At 40.4% G+C, this 16236-nt stretch overlaps 1 protein-coding gene across 2 annotated transcripts in view; it reads left to right on the top strand.

The window, feature by feature from the left end:
• The window catches only part of ANK2 (ankyrin 2), a 223750-nt gene that overhangs the window by 104295 nt on the left and 103219 nt on the right, over positions 1–16236 (top strand). For both annotated transcript variants that reach the window (XM_074993415.1, XM_074993414.1), the window contains exons 11-17: positions 1900–2097; positions 5498–5596; positions 5759–5857; positions 7821–7919; positions 11792–11989; positions 14172–14270; positions 15395–15493. In XM_074993415.1, the coding sequence (XP_074849516.1) occupies positions 1900–2097; positions 5498–5596; positions 5759–5857; positions 7821–7919; positions 11792–11989; positions 14172–14270; positions 15395–15493 (891 nt within the window). The remainder of the gene's footprint in view (positions 1–1899; positions 2098–5497; positions 5597–5758; positions 5858–7820; positions 7920–11791; positions 11990–14171; positions 14271–15394; positions 15494–16236) is intronic.

Raw genomic sequence — 16236 nt, 5'->3', positions numbered from 1 at the left:
CCATTGTATCTGTGGCACACAAGAAGTGCACACTTTGATTTCTGGATTCCCAAATTTTGAACATACACATTTCACTGAGACAAGACCCCCCCCTTATGATCATGGAGTGGCAGGAGCTGGTTCAAAGTCTTCTAGAGATCACTCAAGTGGTTGGTCTGAAGCATCTATACAGTGCGTGGATCCTACATGTTAAATCCTGCAGTTATGTTCAGAGGGCTCCCTTCTCCCACCGTTAATACATCATTTCTTCCACCCTTTTGGTACTGACAGGGATTGGGACTCTCCTCAGGGAAAGTAGAGATCAAGGAAGCATCTGATTCAAGAAGATGTGTGGTAGCCCTTTAATTATACTTTAATTAAATAGTAAGTTGGAACCTTCTGAAGTGATAGACACTCTTCTTTTCCGCTGCCAGAATCAGACCTCACTTGTAACATGAAATTTGTGTTGAAATCCTGTGGAGTCCCCAATCCCAGTGGAGCTGTTCTAGATTGGAGACAGACAGATGAATGAAATATAGAAATTATACATTTTGCTTCAGTTACTTTCCAGGAACTAATGTTTTCTCATATTTTAAAATGGCATATATGGTGCTATGAGTGGCCATGGAGAGGGGTGAAAATCTGCAGCTACAGATCAGGTCAGAGCTTCCATCCAGGCCGCTCAATAATCAGTTCCCAAAAACTAAGCACATCTAGGTCTTACTATATTCAGCGACTAGAGTCTGATTCAGCAAACACCAGCAAATACTGCAGGATTACTGCTGGTAGTGAGCTAATAAATGTTGTCAGGGTCAGCTCTACATTTGTAAACTCTTTGCAAACGTACCATTGCCCTCATTTTCAGGTGTATGGGGCTCACTTAGCTTTATTGACTTCTGAGAATCAGCCCACGTGTTTTTTTTACATAGTGTATCTTACCGTGTACAATGACATTTGTAAGTAGAGTTCTGATATTCATGGATGTCTGCTTTGTATTCATGGATATCTGTATCTGTGTGTATGCATGCAGATACCCACAGCTCATTTTTGTAGATACAAAAGCAGATGCAAAGTTTGTATCTAGGACCCTGCAAATTTGTGGATATCCATTTCATATCTGCAGGTATCCACATCCACAGATGCCAGATATCTGCACAGGACTCTTTTCATAAGATTATGGAAAATTTATTAATAATACTTAACATAACTTTTTTTGTCAATTATGTGGGACAGCATGAAGCATTTATGCTTATTTACAAAACGGTCTATAGAATGTTTGTAGTTGAGTTCCATTAACAGTGCTGTATGAAAGTACATTATATGTATTTCTGTTAAGCACGAGCCTAAATAAGATCAAACTATATCGTGTACCTTCTGGCTAAAAGCTGCAACACAGGGGTCCCTGACATCTCATACCTTGTGCTTTGAGAGTATGAGTCTTCTAAACTAAAAAAGGTCACTTTTGGTCAATGCTTCTTGGAGACCTTAAGAAAAACTAACGTGTTCCACAAGAAGTATGTTAGTGATTAAGTGGGTGCTTTTCCCCTTTGAATGAACACAGGCCCTGTTGCCTAGTAGAGGGTTGCCATAGCCTAAGGAAGCCCAGTCCTGACATAAAGATGTCATGCGACTCAAGACAGTGAACTAGACTTTAATCTGGATAATTATATTCTGCCTGCCTTTATTTTCCATACATTCGCTGTGGATGCATGGATTTATTTAATAGTGCTCTCTTTCACTCCCTGTTACAATCAATCTGTGGTGTTACTGTGCACTGTTAGTGACACCTTTCAGCACTGGAAGAAGTTATTCCTATACATTTCTTAAAACACGCTGGGATTCTTCGGAATAAATGGCACCGTCTAATAATGAGTTATTTTTGCTGGAGGTTTGATACACTTGCATTTTCTGCTGGCACAGAATGGACTCTCTCCGCTTCACATGGCCGCTCAGGGTGACCACGTGGAATGCGTCAAACATCTACTGCAGCACAAAGCGCCTGTTGATGATGTCACACTGGATTACCTGACTGCCCTACATGTTGCTGCACACTGTGGCCATTACCGTGTCACCAAGCTTCTGCTGGACAAGAGAGCAAACCCCAACGCTCGAGCTCTGGTAAACTTGCCTAACCCCTCTAGTGCAACAATGCTACAGATAGCAGTTGTGTGTCACTGAGCAATATAGCTGACTGAAGGCCCCATCCTGCAAACACTACTGAGCATAGATTTTACTTCTTTGAGCAGTCATGTGTCAGTGTGTTGTAGGGCTTACTTTTGTAAATGGCAGTTACTGTTTGATGGGGTAGTATCTCCACATCAACCAGCCTTTTCCAATGGTAGCAAAAAGCAACTGTACCACCATGGGGCAAAGAATGAAAGGCCAAAATGACAAATTTATTAAAACACTTAAGTATGCTATAGTGTCAGCTAGCAGTAACTTTGGTTCCAAGAAAGGTTGCATAGCTTCAGGACATGATCGTGCACACAAATGCTAGTGAACATAGTGCTTACTACCATGAATAGACCCATTGAAGTGGAAGTCCTATTTCCCTGGTAGGCTTTTTAAAACAAATTGTCCAGCAGTTTTGCCAGAAGGCAGAAAATTAGTGTTTTGCTCTTCTCAAACTTCCATTTACCAAGTACCATTAATCACAGCATGTCCCAATTTGTATTCTTGTTGAAGCATACATAAAAATATTATTTTATAAATAATTCCTTGTGCTGAGAGACCTGACTATTATTTCCTAAACAGGAACCAAAAATAATATTTGACTATGAATTTGTAAGGCCGTTCAGAGTTTAGAAAGTGCTTATAAGGAATGCTTTATATTTTAAAAATCCCTCCACTAAAACAAATCCGAGCTCAGCAACATTAAGATAAAGTAAAATGAATTAAATACGATATAATTATTAATGGAGATTTCTTAAAAACTATAGCTACCCAGAAAATGTACACAGTAAGTGAAATTTTAAGGGTATTAATTTCTTTTTGTGGAAGTTGTGACGGTTAATTGTTGGGCTTATAGCAAGAAGCTATTGTCATACATAGAATGGGAAGCTTAACTACGGAATGGCTGTTGTTCTCCATACTGTTCAACATAAAATAATTCAAAATATCATTTAAAGAGAACAGTAGAAAAACAACTGAGCAGAGCCCAGTTAAATGACATACTCTAGAATTCTAACAGTTAGATATGTCCATTTGCAAGGGTATAGATGTTGATGAAGATGAACACAACCGTTGGAATGTTATAGACAGATATAAGCGTACATTTAACTGGGATATATTATTTCATAACTCACATTTGTCAACAGCCCAGACTAGAGGGCATTGAGGACATTTGAAAAAGTTTGTGATGAGCTGTATCAGGAACTAGCTTTTTCAAGTTAACATTTATAGCTATCTGGACTAGGTAATTTATTACTATTACTACTTTTCTACATAGTGTCTTTAGCAAGTAAAAACAAAAACAAGAGAAGTCCTGTGACACTTTATAGATTGACAGATATTTTGGGGCATAAGCTTTCGTGGGCAAAGACCTGCTTTGTCAGATGCAATATTTGTTAGTCCGTAAGGTGCCACAGGAGTTCTCATTGCTTTTGTGGATACAGACAAACAAGGCTAACCCACTGATACTTGGCAATTGATACTTGGCAAGTAAAGTGACTGAATAAGCTTTATGTTTGCACAGGTCGGACCTCTATGGTCCAGATTTCCATAGTCCATCCACATCAGTGGTCTGGCATCCTCGTTGAGTGTTCCTGGGATGGAGGACTCATGGGAAAACTCAGGCCCGTGCTCAGCAACCACTCCCTAGATCTTCCAGAGTACTGCAATAGCCCATTTGTGGCATTCAAAATCAGGGAGAAGGGGCAAAAGTGGGGACAGAGGATGCTCAGGGGAAGAGGTAGGATGGCTATGGAGTCCAACAGCTACCTGCCTCTTTTCCCTGAGCACCCTATAACCAGTCCTCACTTAGGCAAAGCCAGAGCCAATGCTGGGGCTGGGCAGGTCCTGAGAGTGCCGGACCACGGAGTTACTGAACAGTGCTTTGAAAAAGCAAAGCCCTGCATATGTTCTCAGTTGTTTTATTTAATGTCAGCCTGTAAGTAACACTCCTTTTTAACAGAGACTAGCCACGGAGGAAGCTGTTCCTCCAGCAGCTGCTCTTTTGCGCTTTCTCACTGATTAACTTGCTTTATTTCCATTTGAACACTAGTAGTTCTGACCTTTTTCGTTACAAGAAACCAAGATTATCTAACAAGTTCTTGTTTTTCTTTAAAAATTGTATATATTTTTGAAAAAAAATTGTTTTCTTTAAAATATAGACAGCATGGCCCTGATCACCAACGCTTTATTGTGCAGCGTAGGTCTCTATTCAGCATTCATCACTATACAGCAAAGAATGTAAGCATTTGCTTAGTGTTAGGCATATGCTTATGCCTCATAGATTTTGATGGGATAAAACATAGACTTGAAGTTAAGGATATGCTGAACTCAAATAGGGATGTACACAATCACATGGAGAAATGTTTTGTTGAACTCAGGCTCTAAGTCCTACTACAAGGAGTAATTCCTCCAAAGGGAACAGATCTGTTAATGATAGTAAGGACTACATTCAATAAGTATATGTTAGTACAAGTAGCCTTGCAGTGAATGCACATATACAGTATGTCTATTACATAAATATAGACATACATACATGTAGACACGTAGATCAGAGTTATTTTTAAAGAACTGAAAAATTAGATGTTATCTAGGAGAAAGGTGAGCAGTTAAGAATCCTACTTTTAAATTACAGCTGATAATTTTGAAAGCATTTGTTGTCTTTTATCGCCAGTATAATATATATATTTTTTGTGTGTGAGCCAGGCTCCACAAAGGATGCAAGTTATTGCCAAATGAATCATTTTATATTTGCTTTCCACAGGTTGAATCCCTCTAATCTGGCACTTTCATCGAGCAACATTTGTAGTCCAGCATGATTTTAGTTAGTGGATGTTCACTTATCATGGGTATGGTCAAGTTTCCCGTGGTCCCATAAACTTTGTTTACAGCCATAGTTCCCGACTGACTGTTTTCTGAGCTGTTATTTACTTCTAATTTACCTCTAAATGTCTTCTAAATGCCTGGTAAGCAATGGAAATGTTAGTAATGCTGCTAGACAATATTGACCTCCTGTGGTCCAGCAAATTGGACTGGTCAGGTCCTCAGGTTGCCGGATTAGAGAGCCTCAACCCTGTAGTATGTTGCTGACTGTGAAAAGGAGAATGTCTGTATTTTGTTAGTTACATGCTTTTCTCTTGTATAGGGGCAGAAAGCCCTGGAGGCTGTTGTGTGTTAAGGAAACAACAGCCCACTAAGATGACTTTTTTTTCCTGTATCTTGTAGCTTACTGTGACGAAGGGACAATGGCAGCTGATGTTCTAACATGACTGCTTGCGGTGTGCCAACCTGGAGCTTTATGGGAACTGTAGCTGCATGTTTTTAGCTAACATAATTGTCTTTTGCACAGAATGGTTTTACTCCACTGCACATTGCCTGCAAGAAAAACCGCATCAAAGTCATGGAACTCCTGGTGAAATATGGGGCTTCAATCCAAGCTATAACAGAGGTAGAAAAGTGTTTCAACTTCTAAAAAAATTCCTTCTCGTCTCCTTTTTCTTCTTCCCCATTTCTCTGTATCTCCTGTCATTTTCATTCATGTTTTATTTAAATGAAGAAGTCCTTCAGCCCCTGTGCAGAGGAGTAAAACTGCTGTTGCTTTGTTTCACAGTCTGGCCTTACACCAATACATGTGGCTGCATTTATGGGCCACTTGAATATAGTCCTCCTCCTGCTGCAGAATGGAGCCTCTCCAGATGTCACTAACATTGTGAGTATGGCTTCGATTAGAATAATCACTGCATCAGCTCACCCACCATGGGACTGAGCGAGCTGCCATGTAGCCCCACAGAAGGTCACATTTTAATAATTATTTATTACTAACTGAACGGCTCCAAAAATAACCTCATGTTTTTCTCAAATGCTTGGGAAGGGAGGAAGTTGGCTACGTAACAGGAACTTTAACTCTTTCATGCTACAGTAGCTTTAGTATTTCTCGGTACAAATGGTACTCTGAATAGTTTCCTCTGAAAATGCCTTTACAAGGTTTGTCAGGGGCACACAGGAGAGAAGATTTTGTCTTTCAGTTTTGAATACTGCATGTTAATTCCAAAAGAATAAAACTTTTGCTGGCTTTAGGAGGCGCCAAGCTATTCACTTCAATTGAGAGGTGCCATTTAAACTGGCAGGAAACTTTTAAAAATGTAAATCTAGAAGTTTAAACTAAAATCTAGAAGTTTAAAATTAAGACTATTCCTTTACTGGACCACAGATGTATTTCCCATTCAGAACTAATGGACATACAATTCTAGAGAACATCATTTTTTTAAAAAATAGTCTTTAAAATGTGACCTTTGAGAGAGAACACCAAAAGCAGGATCTGACTGGACATGGAAATTAGTGTTTGTGTACCAAACATACAGCTATTCTAGAATTAATGAGACCATGGACATTTCCTGGAGTTACATGACATGTTTTTTTTTATTACTTGAGTTTATCAATATAAACCAACATTTACTTGTATCTGTGTGCTTTTTAAATTGTAATTTTACCAGTAAATAATATTTTAAAATGATATAAAGAGGTTCTGAGCTAAATTAGCTCATAATTCATTTACTTGGGACTCACCAATTTTTCTCTACTAAAAAGGTAAAATAAATCTACCAAGACTATTTACTATATTGTATTTCTTGCAGTTTAATAAAACAAATTTGTGACAAAAATGGTCACTGCTTTTATACTTTATAATTACTTTTACTGTCTGTAAAAAAAAAAAATTAGTAACCCATTTTGGGAAGGGAACAGTAAAGAAAGGATCATAATTGATAACAGGTATTAATAAATGTTTGGATACAAGAGTTAACACTTTTCAATCATTGTGCTAGACAGATGTCTTGGCTTTTTATGTATTAAAGCTTACTAATTGTTTTCAAAATTAAATTGCTTCACTAATGCAAATATAAAATGCTCTTTATAGAAATCCAAACCTGATAATTTGCAAAATGAAAGGTTTATTCACAAACAGCATTAAAACATTTTTAAGAGTACATCCTTCAGATGCTAACATTTTGTTATGTGACCAAATCGTCCAATCAAATCCTTGGGTAGAACTTCCATTAGCATTGCAAGAATTTCCCCATTGTCTGGTTACTAAACATATTTCTTGATATTATGTAGATTTCAAAATTTAGAAAAACTGATGTATTTATTTATATAAACTAACTCCCAATTTAATTAAGTTATAATCTTATCACAGTGCATAGATTTAGGTTACCTTTTCAATATCTCTGTTTACAACAACAAATGTTGGTCCTTTTCTGACCTTTGTATGTAGACACAAATCGTAAGAGAGATGAGAGAGCCTGTGCTGTGCTATAGGCGTCATAGTTTAATACTAAACAGTAAGAACCTTCAGCTGGTAGGTATGTTACATCTATTGTAAAAAAAGATTTTCTCCTTACAAGCAGATGGCAAATCAAATGATACTCTTTCATCAGCAAGAGTTCAGTGATTCAGTTATCATGGTCTCTGACCTTTGGGGTGCCTAATGAAAAACAGCCTTCAGTCCCCATCCCATGACAATGTCTATACAGGCTCTTCTGAATTTTTTATTAAGGTCAGACCTTTGGCCGATGTGAGTCAGCTTCACTCTACTGGCATTGTTAGCATTTACAAGAGATGCAAATTGAATGTTTCTCACGGTGTGGGACTTTGATATCTCTGCTTTTCTGCAGCGTGGGGAGACTGCCTTACACATGGCAGCACGTGCTGGGCAGGTGGAAGTGGTCCGCTGCCTCTTGAGGAACGGTGCCCTTGTTGATGCCCGAGCCAGGGTAAGTGTTGCCGGGTAGTTTTCATAACATCTGTTGTAAACACAGAAACCCCAATGGGCTTGCTAGGGAGTGATGTCTTTTCTTTGGTAGACAATAAGAGGCTACATGTTGTGTATTTACCTGTTTTGGAGGTTCCGGCTTAACCAGTGTTAAGACTATCCTGTAACATAACCTGTTAACTTGTACTACTACTCTCTGCTCACTCATTGGCAGGTTCCAGAGCCACATGCTGCAAGTTTGCGTCCTGCTGCCACAATGCAGTACCATCACAGACATGGCCTTTGGGCTATGACTGCACTGGAGCTGAAGGTGTACATTCTTGCTCTGGGAGAAATACCAGCTCTAGCTTGATTGCACTAGTGCACTACAAATAGCAATGTAGTCATGATAATGTGAGTGGCAAGGTGGGTTAGCTGCTCCAAGAACAATCCCACCTAAAACCATAGGTATATACTGAGTGTGGTTATCTGTCTTGCCACTCTCACTGCACTGCTATTTTTAGCATTCGTGCTTGATAACTACAATGTGTGTATCTGCTCAACAGGGAAACCGCATCTCCAGCTCCATACAGACACACCCTACATTTCAAGGCACTCTGTGGCCTATTTCTGCACCAGGCACTATTGGATTCTGCAGCACATGTTATCTCCTGTGGGGGAGTGGTAATTTACAGTTTACCTATTAAAGAGAACACCTGAAATTCCATGTAGCAGTACTTTTTACTTTTGACTGGTAAATGTGCATGATAATCACTTTAGCTAGATCCTATTATCTGAAGTTTAAAGAAAGAATAGTTTGGGGGAAAATGAAACCTTTAGGTTGTCAAAAGAATGATGCTGGCACATTGTGCAGAATTTCTGTATTGTCTGTTGTTTGTTTAGCTCTGTAAGCTCCCACAGTGCTTTCTCCCCAGCCTACTACAGGGCTAAAGTTCTAAAAGACATTTGAACTCCTGAGTTTAAAATCAGTATGATAGTGCAAGTGCTGAAACAAAACATCAGAGGATTCTGACTTAACAGCTGAACTTATGCCATTGTTGTATCTGAAGTGCAGTTCTCCCACTATCTTCTGAAATCAGTCACGTAGCCCTGATTTGCATATATGTGATGAGATTTTAAACATTAATCCTGACCGTGCATTATAAAATATAGATGGAAACAGCAAACACATAAAAGACCAAGCTGTCTAAACACAGGCATTTAGAAGAATTTCTAGCCAGATGCTCCTTATGTAATCCCTTACAAGATTTTCTGAACATTTTTTTCATTGGCTTTTATGGAAGTTACATAAAGTCCATATTCCTGTGCAAAATATGTGCAAAGTGAGTGTAAACCATTTGCACCCAGGATAAGCAAGTAAAGTATTCTGATTTAATAGCATCATATACCCCCTTTGTACAATATAAATGACTATCCTGAAAGGAAGAATGGACCATTGGTTAGGTCACTGTTCTAGGAGCTGCCAGAAATAAGTTCCATTCTGTACTCTGCTGCCGATTTCCTGTGTGACATTGGGCAAGTTACTCAATCACTCTGTTCTCCAGTTATCCGTACTGAACACTTTAGAAAATGTGTCCCTCAGTGTTTACAAGAGCATTTACTTTTAGCCTACCTGTTCTCTTGTATCCCAAATGCATGTCCCAGCCCTGAGCCCCCTCACACGTCCAAACTCAACGTCCTCACATGCCATGTCCAAACTCATTCTGACAGCCTGTGCTTCCTCCTTCACCCCTGCTACAGCCCTCAGCCCCCTTCCACAGCCTGCACCCTCACTTCCCTCCCAATCCCCAGCCCCAACCCTGAGATTCCCAACAACCAAATGCCCTTCCAGAGCCCCTGGCCCCTTCTGCACTCTACCGCTCTATGCCAGGCTGAGCCCAGAGTCACCTCCTTCACTGCATACCCTTCGGCTTTGGGCCCTCCCACACACCAACCCCTGCCCCATCCTTGTCAAAGCAATTGAGGGTGGGGGAGAGTGGGTTATGAAGTGGGGTGATGGAGTGAGCAGGGGTAGGGCCTCTGTGAATGGGCAGAGCAGGGGGAAAGGCAAGGTTGTTTGGTATTGTGTGATTAGACAGTTGGTACATTTAACCTGGGTCTATGCAAAATTTATCCTTTGGGATTCTAATGGAAACAATATACAATGAAAGAAAAATGTGTTTTTGTCTGAGAGCCAAATTCATACAAATGTGAAAAATTTGTTTTTTACTAGTGCAGTTTTGTGCATATTTTTCACAACCAGTGGTAAGTAAATTTTGCACTGGGAATGGAATTTTTCACTATGCATTTGTGAACCAAGCATGGGCTTCAGAAAAATAAGGTATCTGGAAACTGAGGGAAAAACAACAGCCAATGATTCTGTAAAGTTTCCTTGAAAACTGTTCTAACAGCATAATCCTCCTGTTTGGCACAGCTCCTCTGGAGGATTTGACTATTATTGGGAAGGCTTCAGTTACCTGACTGAGGACTTTTTATGTTTCCTCTACACACATGCTGAGCCCAGCTCTATAGTTGGACAGTATGGCTGTGTCTACACATGCCCCAAACTTTGAAATGGCCATGCAAATGGCCATTTCGAAGTTTACTAATGAAGCGCTGAAATGCATATTCAGCGCTTCATTAGCATGCGGGCGGCAGCTGCGCTTCGAAATTGACGCTCCTTGCCGCCGCGCGGCGCGTCCAGACGGGGCTCCTTTTCGAAAGGACGCTGCCTACTTCGAAGTCCCCTTATTCCCATGAGCTCATTTATTGAGCTCATGAGCTCATGGGAATAAGGGGACTTCGAAGTAGGCAGCATCCTTTCGAAAAGGAGCCCCGTCTGGACGCGCCGCGCGGCGGCAAGGAGCGTCAATTTCGAAGCGCGGCTGCCGCCCGCATGCTAATGAAGCGCTGAATATGCATTTCAGCGCTTCATTAGTAAACTTCGAAATGGCCATTTGCATGGCCATTTCGAAGTTTGGGGCACGTGTAGACACAGCCTATGTGAGAGTAGTGCTGCAGTGCTTGCTCTGGGCTTATTAAATATCAAAGGACTTTGTTTTGTGACAGTAAGGCTGGGTCTACATGTTCCCCTTCCTTTCAAAAGGGGCATGTTAATGAGCAGGTTTGAAATATGCTAATGAGATGCTGCAATGACTATGCAGTGCCTCATTAGCATAATGGCAGCTGCAGCGATTCGAAAGTGCGGCTTTTCGAATCGTGCGCCGCCCATGGAGATGGGACGTTCCAAAAGGACCCCCCCCCAGTTTTCGAAAGCCCTTCTTCCGATCACCAGATAGGAAGAAGGGCTTTCGAAAACTGGCGGGGTCCTTTCGGAAGGTCCCGTCTCCACAGGCGGCGCGCGATTCGAAAACCCGCACTTCCGAATCGCTGTGGCCGCCATTATGCTAATGAGGCACTGCATAGTCATTGCAGCACCTCATTAGCATCTTTCGAACATGCTCATTAACATACCCCTTTGGAAAGGAAGGGGAACATGTAGACCCAGCGTAAATGCTAAAAGAGTTAGATATAGTCAGTTGACATTTAGCTATATATACCAGACAAGCAGCAAGAAGAGCAGGAACACAGAGTATCTGGAGATTGCCTTCATAGGGCCAGATTCAGAACCTACTTGTGGAGTAAGGTGCTACTGAAGGCGAGTAAAAGTTTCATAAGCTATTAATGCAAAGGCAGACAAGTCAAACTATGATGCCATCTATAGTCATAGCTGATTGCACATTGTTTAATCTCCACCCTAGCATGGAGCACTTCACTGTGTCCTTTATTCTTTTGTATGCGGTGAAAGTGTAGAGTCTTCCACCTGAGTACATTCTGATGTGTCATTCAGGTTGCTTCTGCTGGCATTAACTAGTCACCTAATTTGAGTTGTAGGAGGAACAGACTCCACTGCACATTGCCTCTCGCTTGGGTAAAACTGAGATCGTCCAACTGCTGCTACAACACATGGCTCACCCGGATGCCGCCACCACTAATGGGTACACCCCATTGCACATCTCTGCCCGAGAGGGGCAAGTTGATGTAGCATCAGTGCTCCTGGAGGCAGGTGCTGCACACTCTTTGGCCACCAAGGTAAGATGAGATGTGTGGTGCTAGTCTCCAGTAGGAAAGATGTGATGCCGTTAGCCAGCAGGGGGACAGCTGTATATACAGAGAGAGACATTGTCATTGAAAAACTGGTCTGGTTTTATTATAAACAACAGTCAAACAGATGAAAGCAACATACAGGCAATTTGTCAGATTTTGACAGACATTTCTTCCTCAGCAACCTCAGGTTTTGGTTTAAGCTGGAGACAATATTCTGGCCTTAATAATCAAATAACATTATTAACAAGTTTAAAATGTACGAGGTTCCTATGACAAAAGAACATCTCTTGCCTACCAGGTGCCTTCTTACCATCCAAATAAACACCTAAAATCATCATCCCTTATGTTCTTTAAATACATAGCCTCCTTAAAGGTCTTGTTTATTTTAACTGTTCTCAGTGGTGACAGATGGCAGAACAAGGAACAATGGTCTGGAGTTAAAGATGGAAAGGTGTAGGTTGGATATTAGGAAAAACTATTTCACCAGGACGGTGTGAAGCACTGGAATGCACTAGTGAGAGAGATGGTGGAATCTCCATACCTAGACATTTTTAAGTCCCAGCTTGACATAGTCATGGCTGGGATGATTTAGTTGGGGTTGAATCTGCTTTGGGCGGGAGGCTGGACTAGATGACAACCTGAGGTCCCTTCCAGCTGTAGAATTCTCTGATTCTATGATTAAGTCTGGTATTAACAGCTGAAATGAAATTCTCAAAGCATACATTGCATACAAATCAGAGTATTTTACAACCAGTTTAACTTTAAACAGCTTAGTAAATTAGTCCTACAGTACTAGTTTTTTCTTGTTTGCCAGTCTATTAAGTATTAATGAGTAGATTCCTAGTAGCATTTATATAAAGGAAGATGGATATGGGGAACAGAGTGATGAATCAAGAGGTTTTTTCTAACACCATTATTTGTGATTATGTGATTGGAAATATGGTGTCAGGAGGAAAGAAGAGCTCCTTATTTTATAGTTAGAGCTTAAAATTTGTATCTTCCAGGGTTTAGAATATTCTAAAATGATAAAACATAGATTACTGGGGGTTCTGGTTGTTTCCAGAAGCTAAATCCCATTAAAACACAGCTAAAACTACTCTAAATACTTCCCTAATTTTCCATATAAGCAATTGCAGTAACTGCTGCAGGGATGTTTTATAATTGTGGCTATGAGAGGAGGCAGTACCCAATGTATCTTCTTTGTTAACATGCCATGGAAAAGTTTGGGCACCCTGGTCCACACTCTTTACAGGTGGATTAATGTAACTCAATAACAGCTAGGATAAACACCACATAATGTCAAAATTGCAGACAAACATTGCATGATGGCTCCCCTGATGATATCTTCAGGACAAAAGTTGCAAACTGTCTGTCACCGGCTATGCTTACCCCTTCAGCTTTTCCTATCATCCTAATTTTAAAAAGAAGAAATTATTGGGGAAATACTTTGATATTTTGTCAGTGGTCTAGTGAATCCACAATAACACTTAATAGAAAATATCTTTTTAAGAAAACAGCTTTTTACCCCATTGCCATAAACATGTTTACAAAAATTAACTTGATACAGTCCTCCTGTTCATCATTGTACAGATTTCAATAGCACTGCAGAGGCTTATACAACTTATACAACTCTGCTGATGGTCTAGGTACCTCTTTCTTAATACAGAGTCATTCTTCTGGGAGTGTCTACATTGATAACACCAAGTTCAGAGTTTAGTTTCTTGCAGATTGTATGGCCTATCATTTACTTGCAGAGACAAATCAGTGTAGCGAATAAATTATTAAAAACTCTATCGCCATAAATCTAAATAAAAAATGGAATGAGTGAAAAGCTAAATTTTGGGTAACATTTGAATTGGTGTCTCATTACCCAGGCAATAGATATTGCTTGCTAAATTTTGTATGTGGTAAAATGTCATGCTAGCCAATCCACAGACATATGGAAGATTGAAAAAGAGGATATATTCTTGTCTGACACACTCATGTAAAATATGGCACTTCAGAAAGACTAGTTAAGTCGTTTTAGTTATTAATAAATAAAATGGCAGACGGCATTAATTTGAACCATAATCTGCTAAAACATTCAAAGGTTGGGAGAAAAAATATTTTTAAGTGAAAAATCCCAGAAACTTACACTGAACATTTTTGTCTCTTAACAAATTTTCAGAAGGGATTCAGCCCACTGCATGTAGCAGCAAAGTATGGAAGGCTGGATGTGGCGAAACTCCTCTTGCAGTGTCGTGCTTCTCCGGATTCAGCTGGCAAGGTGCAGTCCCTCCACTCCAGGGCTTAGCTGGGGAACTGAAAAGCAAAAAGCAATTATGCTCAGTAAGACAGTGAAAAATAAATGTAAGAGAAGAAAGAGGTTGCATTCACTGTCTAATTTAGCTATATTCAAAACAACAAGTCTCTCTGGAATAATTTTTTACATACAAGTGTATATGAGACTACCTCACAGTGTGTTTAATGTTTTGCTTTTATTACAGCAGGATATGTTGGTGCACAGTTATAGAGACTGGTGTGTTGCTGTGTATTAAGGAGTGCCATTCTATCAGATTATTCAAGTCATAAATATGACAATTTAGAAACAATGATACAAGACCAGAACTACCTTTTTTCTCCTATGTTGCTAAGTTTGCTGTTAATGTTTCTCTGACCTGGCGATTTCAGAACTTGGTTTGTGATGAATAGTAAGTACTGGCCAGTCAAGTTCATCCTCAGTTGCTTGCCCTGTTTTAAGCAAAGAACATCTTACTAACTTTGTCTTACTATTATTTTCAGTCTCAGTAAAGTTTCTAAAACAAAAAATAATTCAGACTGAATTAAATGTCATTTTATTTATGTATGTATTGGCTAATCAATTAATATATTCATTTAATTCATCTTGGCTACGTCTACACTAGCCCCAAACTTCGAAATGGTCACGCAAATGGCCATTTCGAAGTTTACTAATGAAGCGCTGAACTGCATATTCAGTGCTTCATTAGCATGCGGGCGGCTGCGGCGCTTCGAAATTGACGCGGCTCGCAGCCACGTGGCTTGTCCCGATGGGGCTCCTTTTCGAAAAGACCCCGCCTATTTCGAAGTCCCCTTATTCCCATCTGCTCATGGGAATAAAGGGACTTCGAAGTAGGCAGGGTCCTTTCGAAAAGGAGCCCTCTCGGGACGAGCCGCGCGGCTGCAAGCTGCGTCAATTTCGAAGCGCCACGGCCGTCCGCATGCTAATGAAGCTCTGAATATGCAGTTCAGCTCTTCATTAGTAAACTTTGAAATGGCCATTTGCGTGGCCATTTCGAAGTTTGGGGCTAGTGTAGACATGGCCATTGAGTCACAACTTAATGGTTGCTTATGCCCAGCTAACAACTTAATTCGGTAACACGCCCTTTACAGAATGGCCTGACCCCGCTCCATGTTGCTGCTCACTATGACAACCAGAAGGTGGCGCTACTGTTGTTGGAGAAAGGTGCCTCTCCCCATGCTACTGCCAAGGTGAGATTTCTTAGTCAAGCAATGGCAACATTATGCTCTTAGAACCAGGGGAATAATCTTTAAAAAAAAACAAAAAAACAACAACAAATGAAGTAATGAAGGAGCTGAGCCAAGTGAAGGCTGGAGCTACAGTTGCAAACTCCTGACACTTGTGAAGATGGAGTCTTCTGCTGGTAGGAGGTTACAACTGCAGCTGAATGCTGTTTGTAATTAAGCATCTCAGTGGAACAGTGGATAGGTGATCAGCGGGAGGAAGGTTGAAAGAACACTTGGGACTTAAGCATAAAAGAAATCTCATACTTTTTCTTCTCCTCCTCTGCTGCCTCCTCTCTTTCTCCTTCACAACCCACCATAGTTTGGAAGGAAAGGGGTTCTCCTCCCCAGACAAAAACTGCAGAAGCAGCGCCCCTCCTTTTGCTTATTTTTCTCGCCATCATTAGAATACTCTTGGATATGATATTTTAGAACCTCATAGCCAGTGTTATACACTTTCCAGAATTTTTGAAGCTGTGCAGGACTCTGAATTGTGCATCTGAGATAATGTGCAAGCCTGTGAATTGGATCTTCTGTGATCAGGGTTTTTGTTGCCTTTATTCTCTGCTTCTTTTCCCTGCTCATTCTTAAAAATATTGATTTTATTTCCCCCAGTAGAGACTGTAAGAGTTGGGTTTTTTTACCCCTGCAGAGCATTCTGGAATACTTTGACCTAGTTATAGTCAAACCTTGTAACTGACTTGTTAAGG

The sequence above is a fragment of the Carettochelys insculpta genome, chromosome 4 (assembly GCF_033958435.1).
Source record: "Carettochelys insculpta isolate YL-2023 chromosome 4, ASM3395843v1, whole genome shotgun sequence".
In the NCBI taxonomy this organism is placed as follows: Eukaryota; Metazoa; Chordata; order Testudines; family Carettochelyidae; genus Carettochelys; species Carettochelys insculpta.
This window is presented reverse-complemented; position numbering and strand designations above follow the sequence as displayed.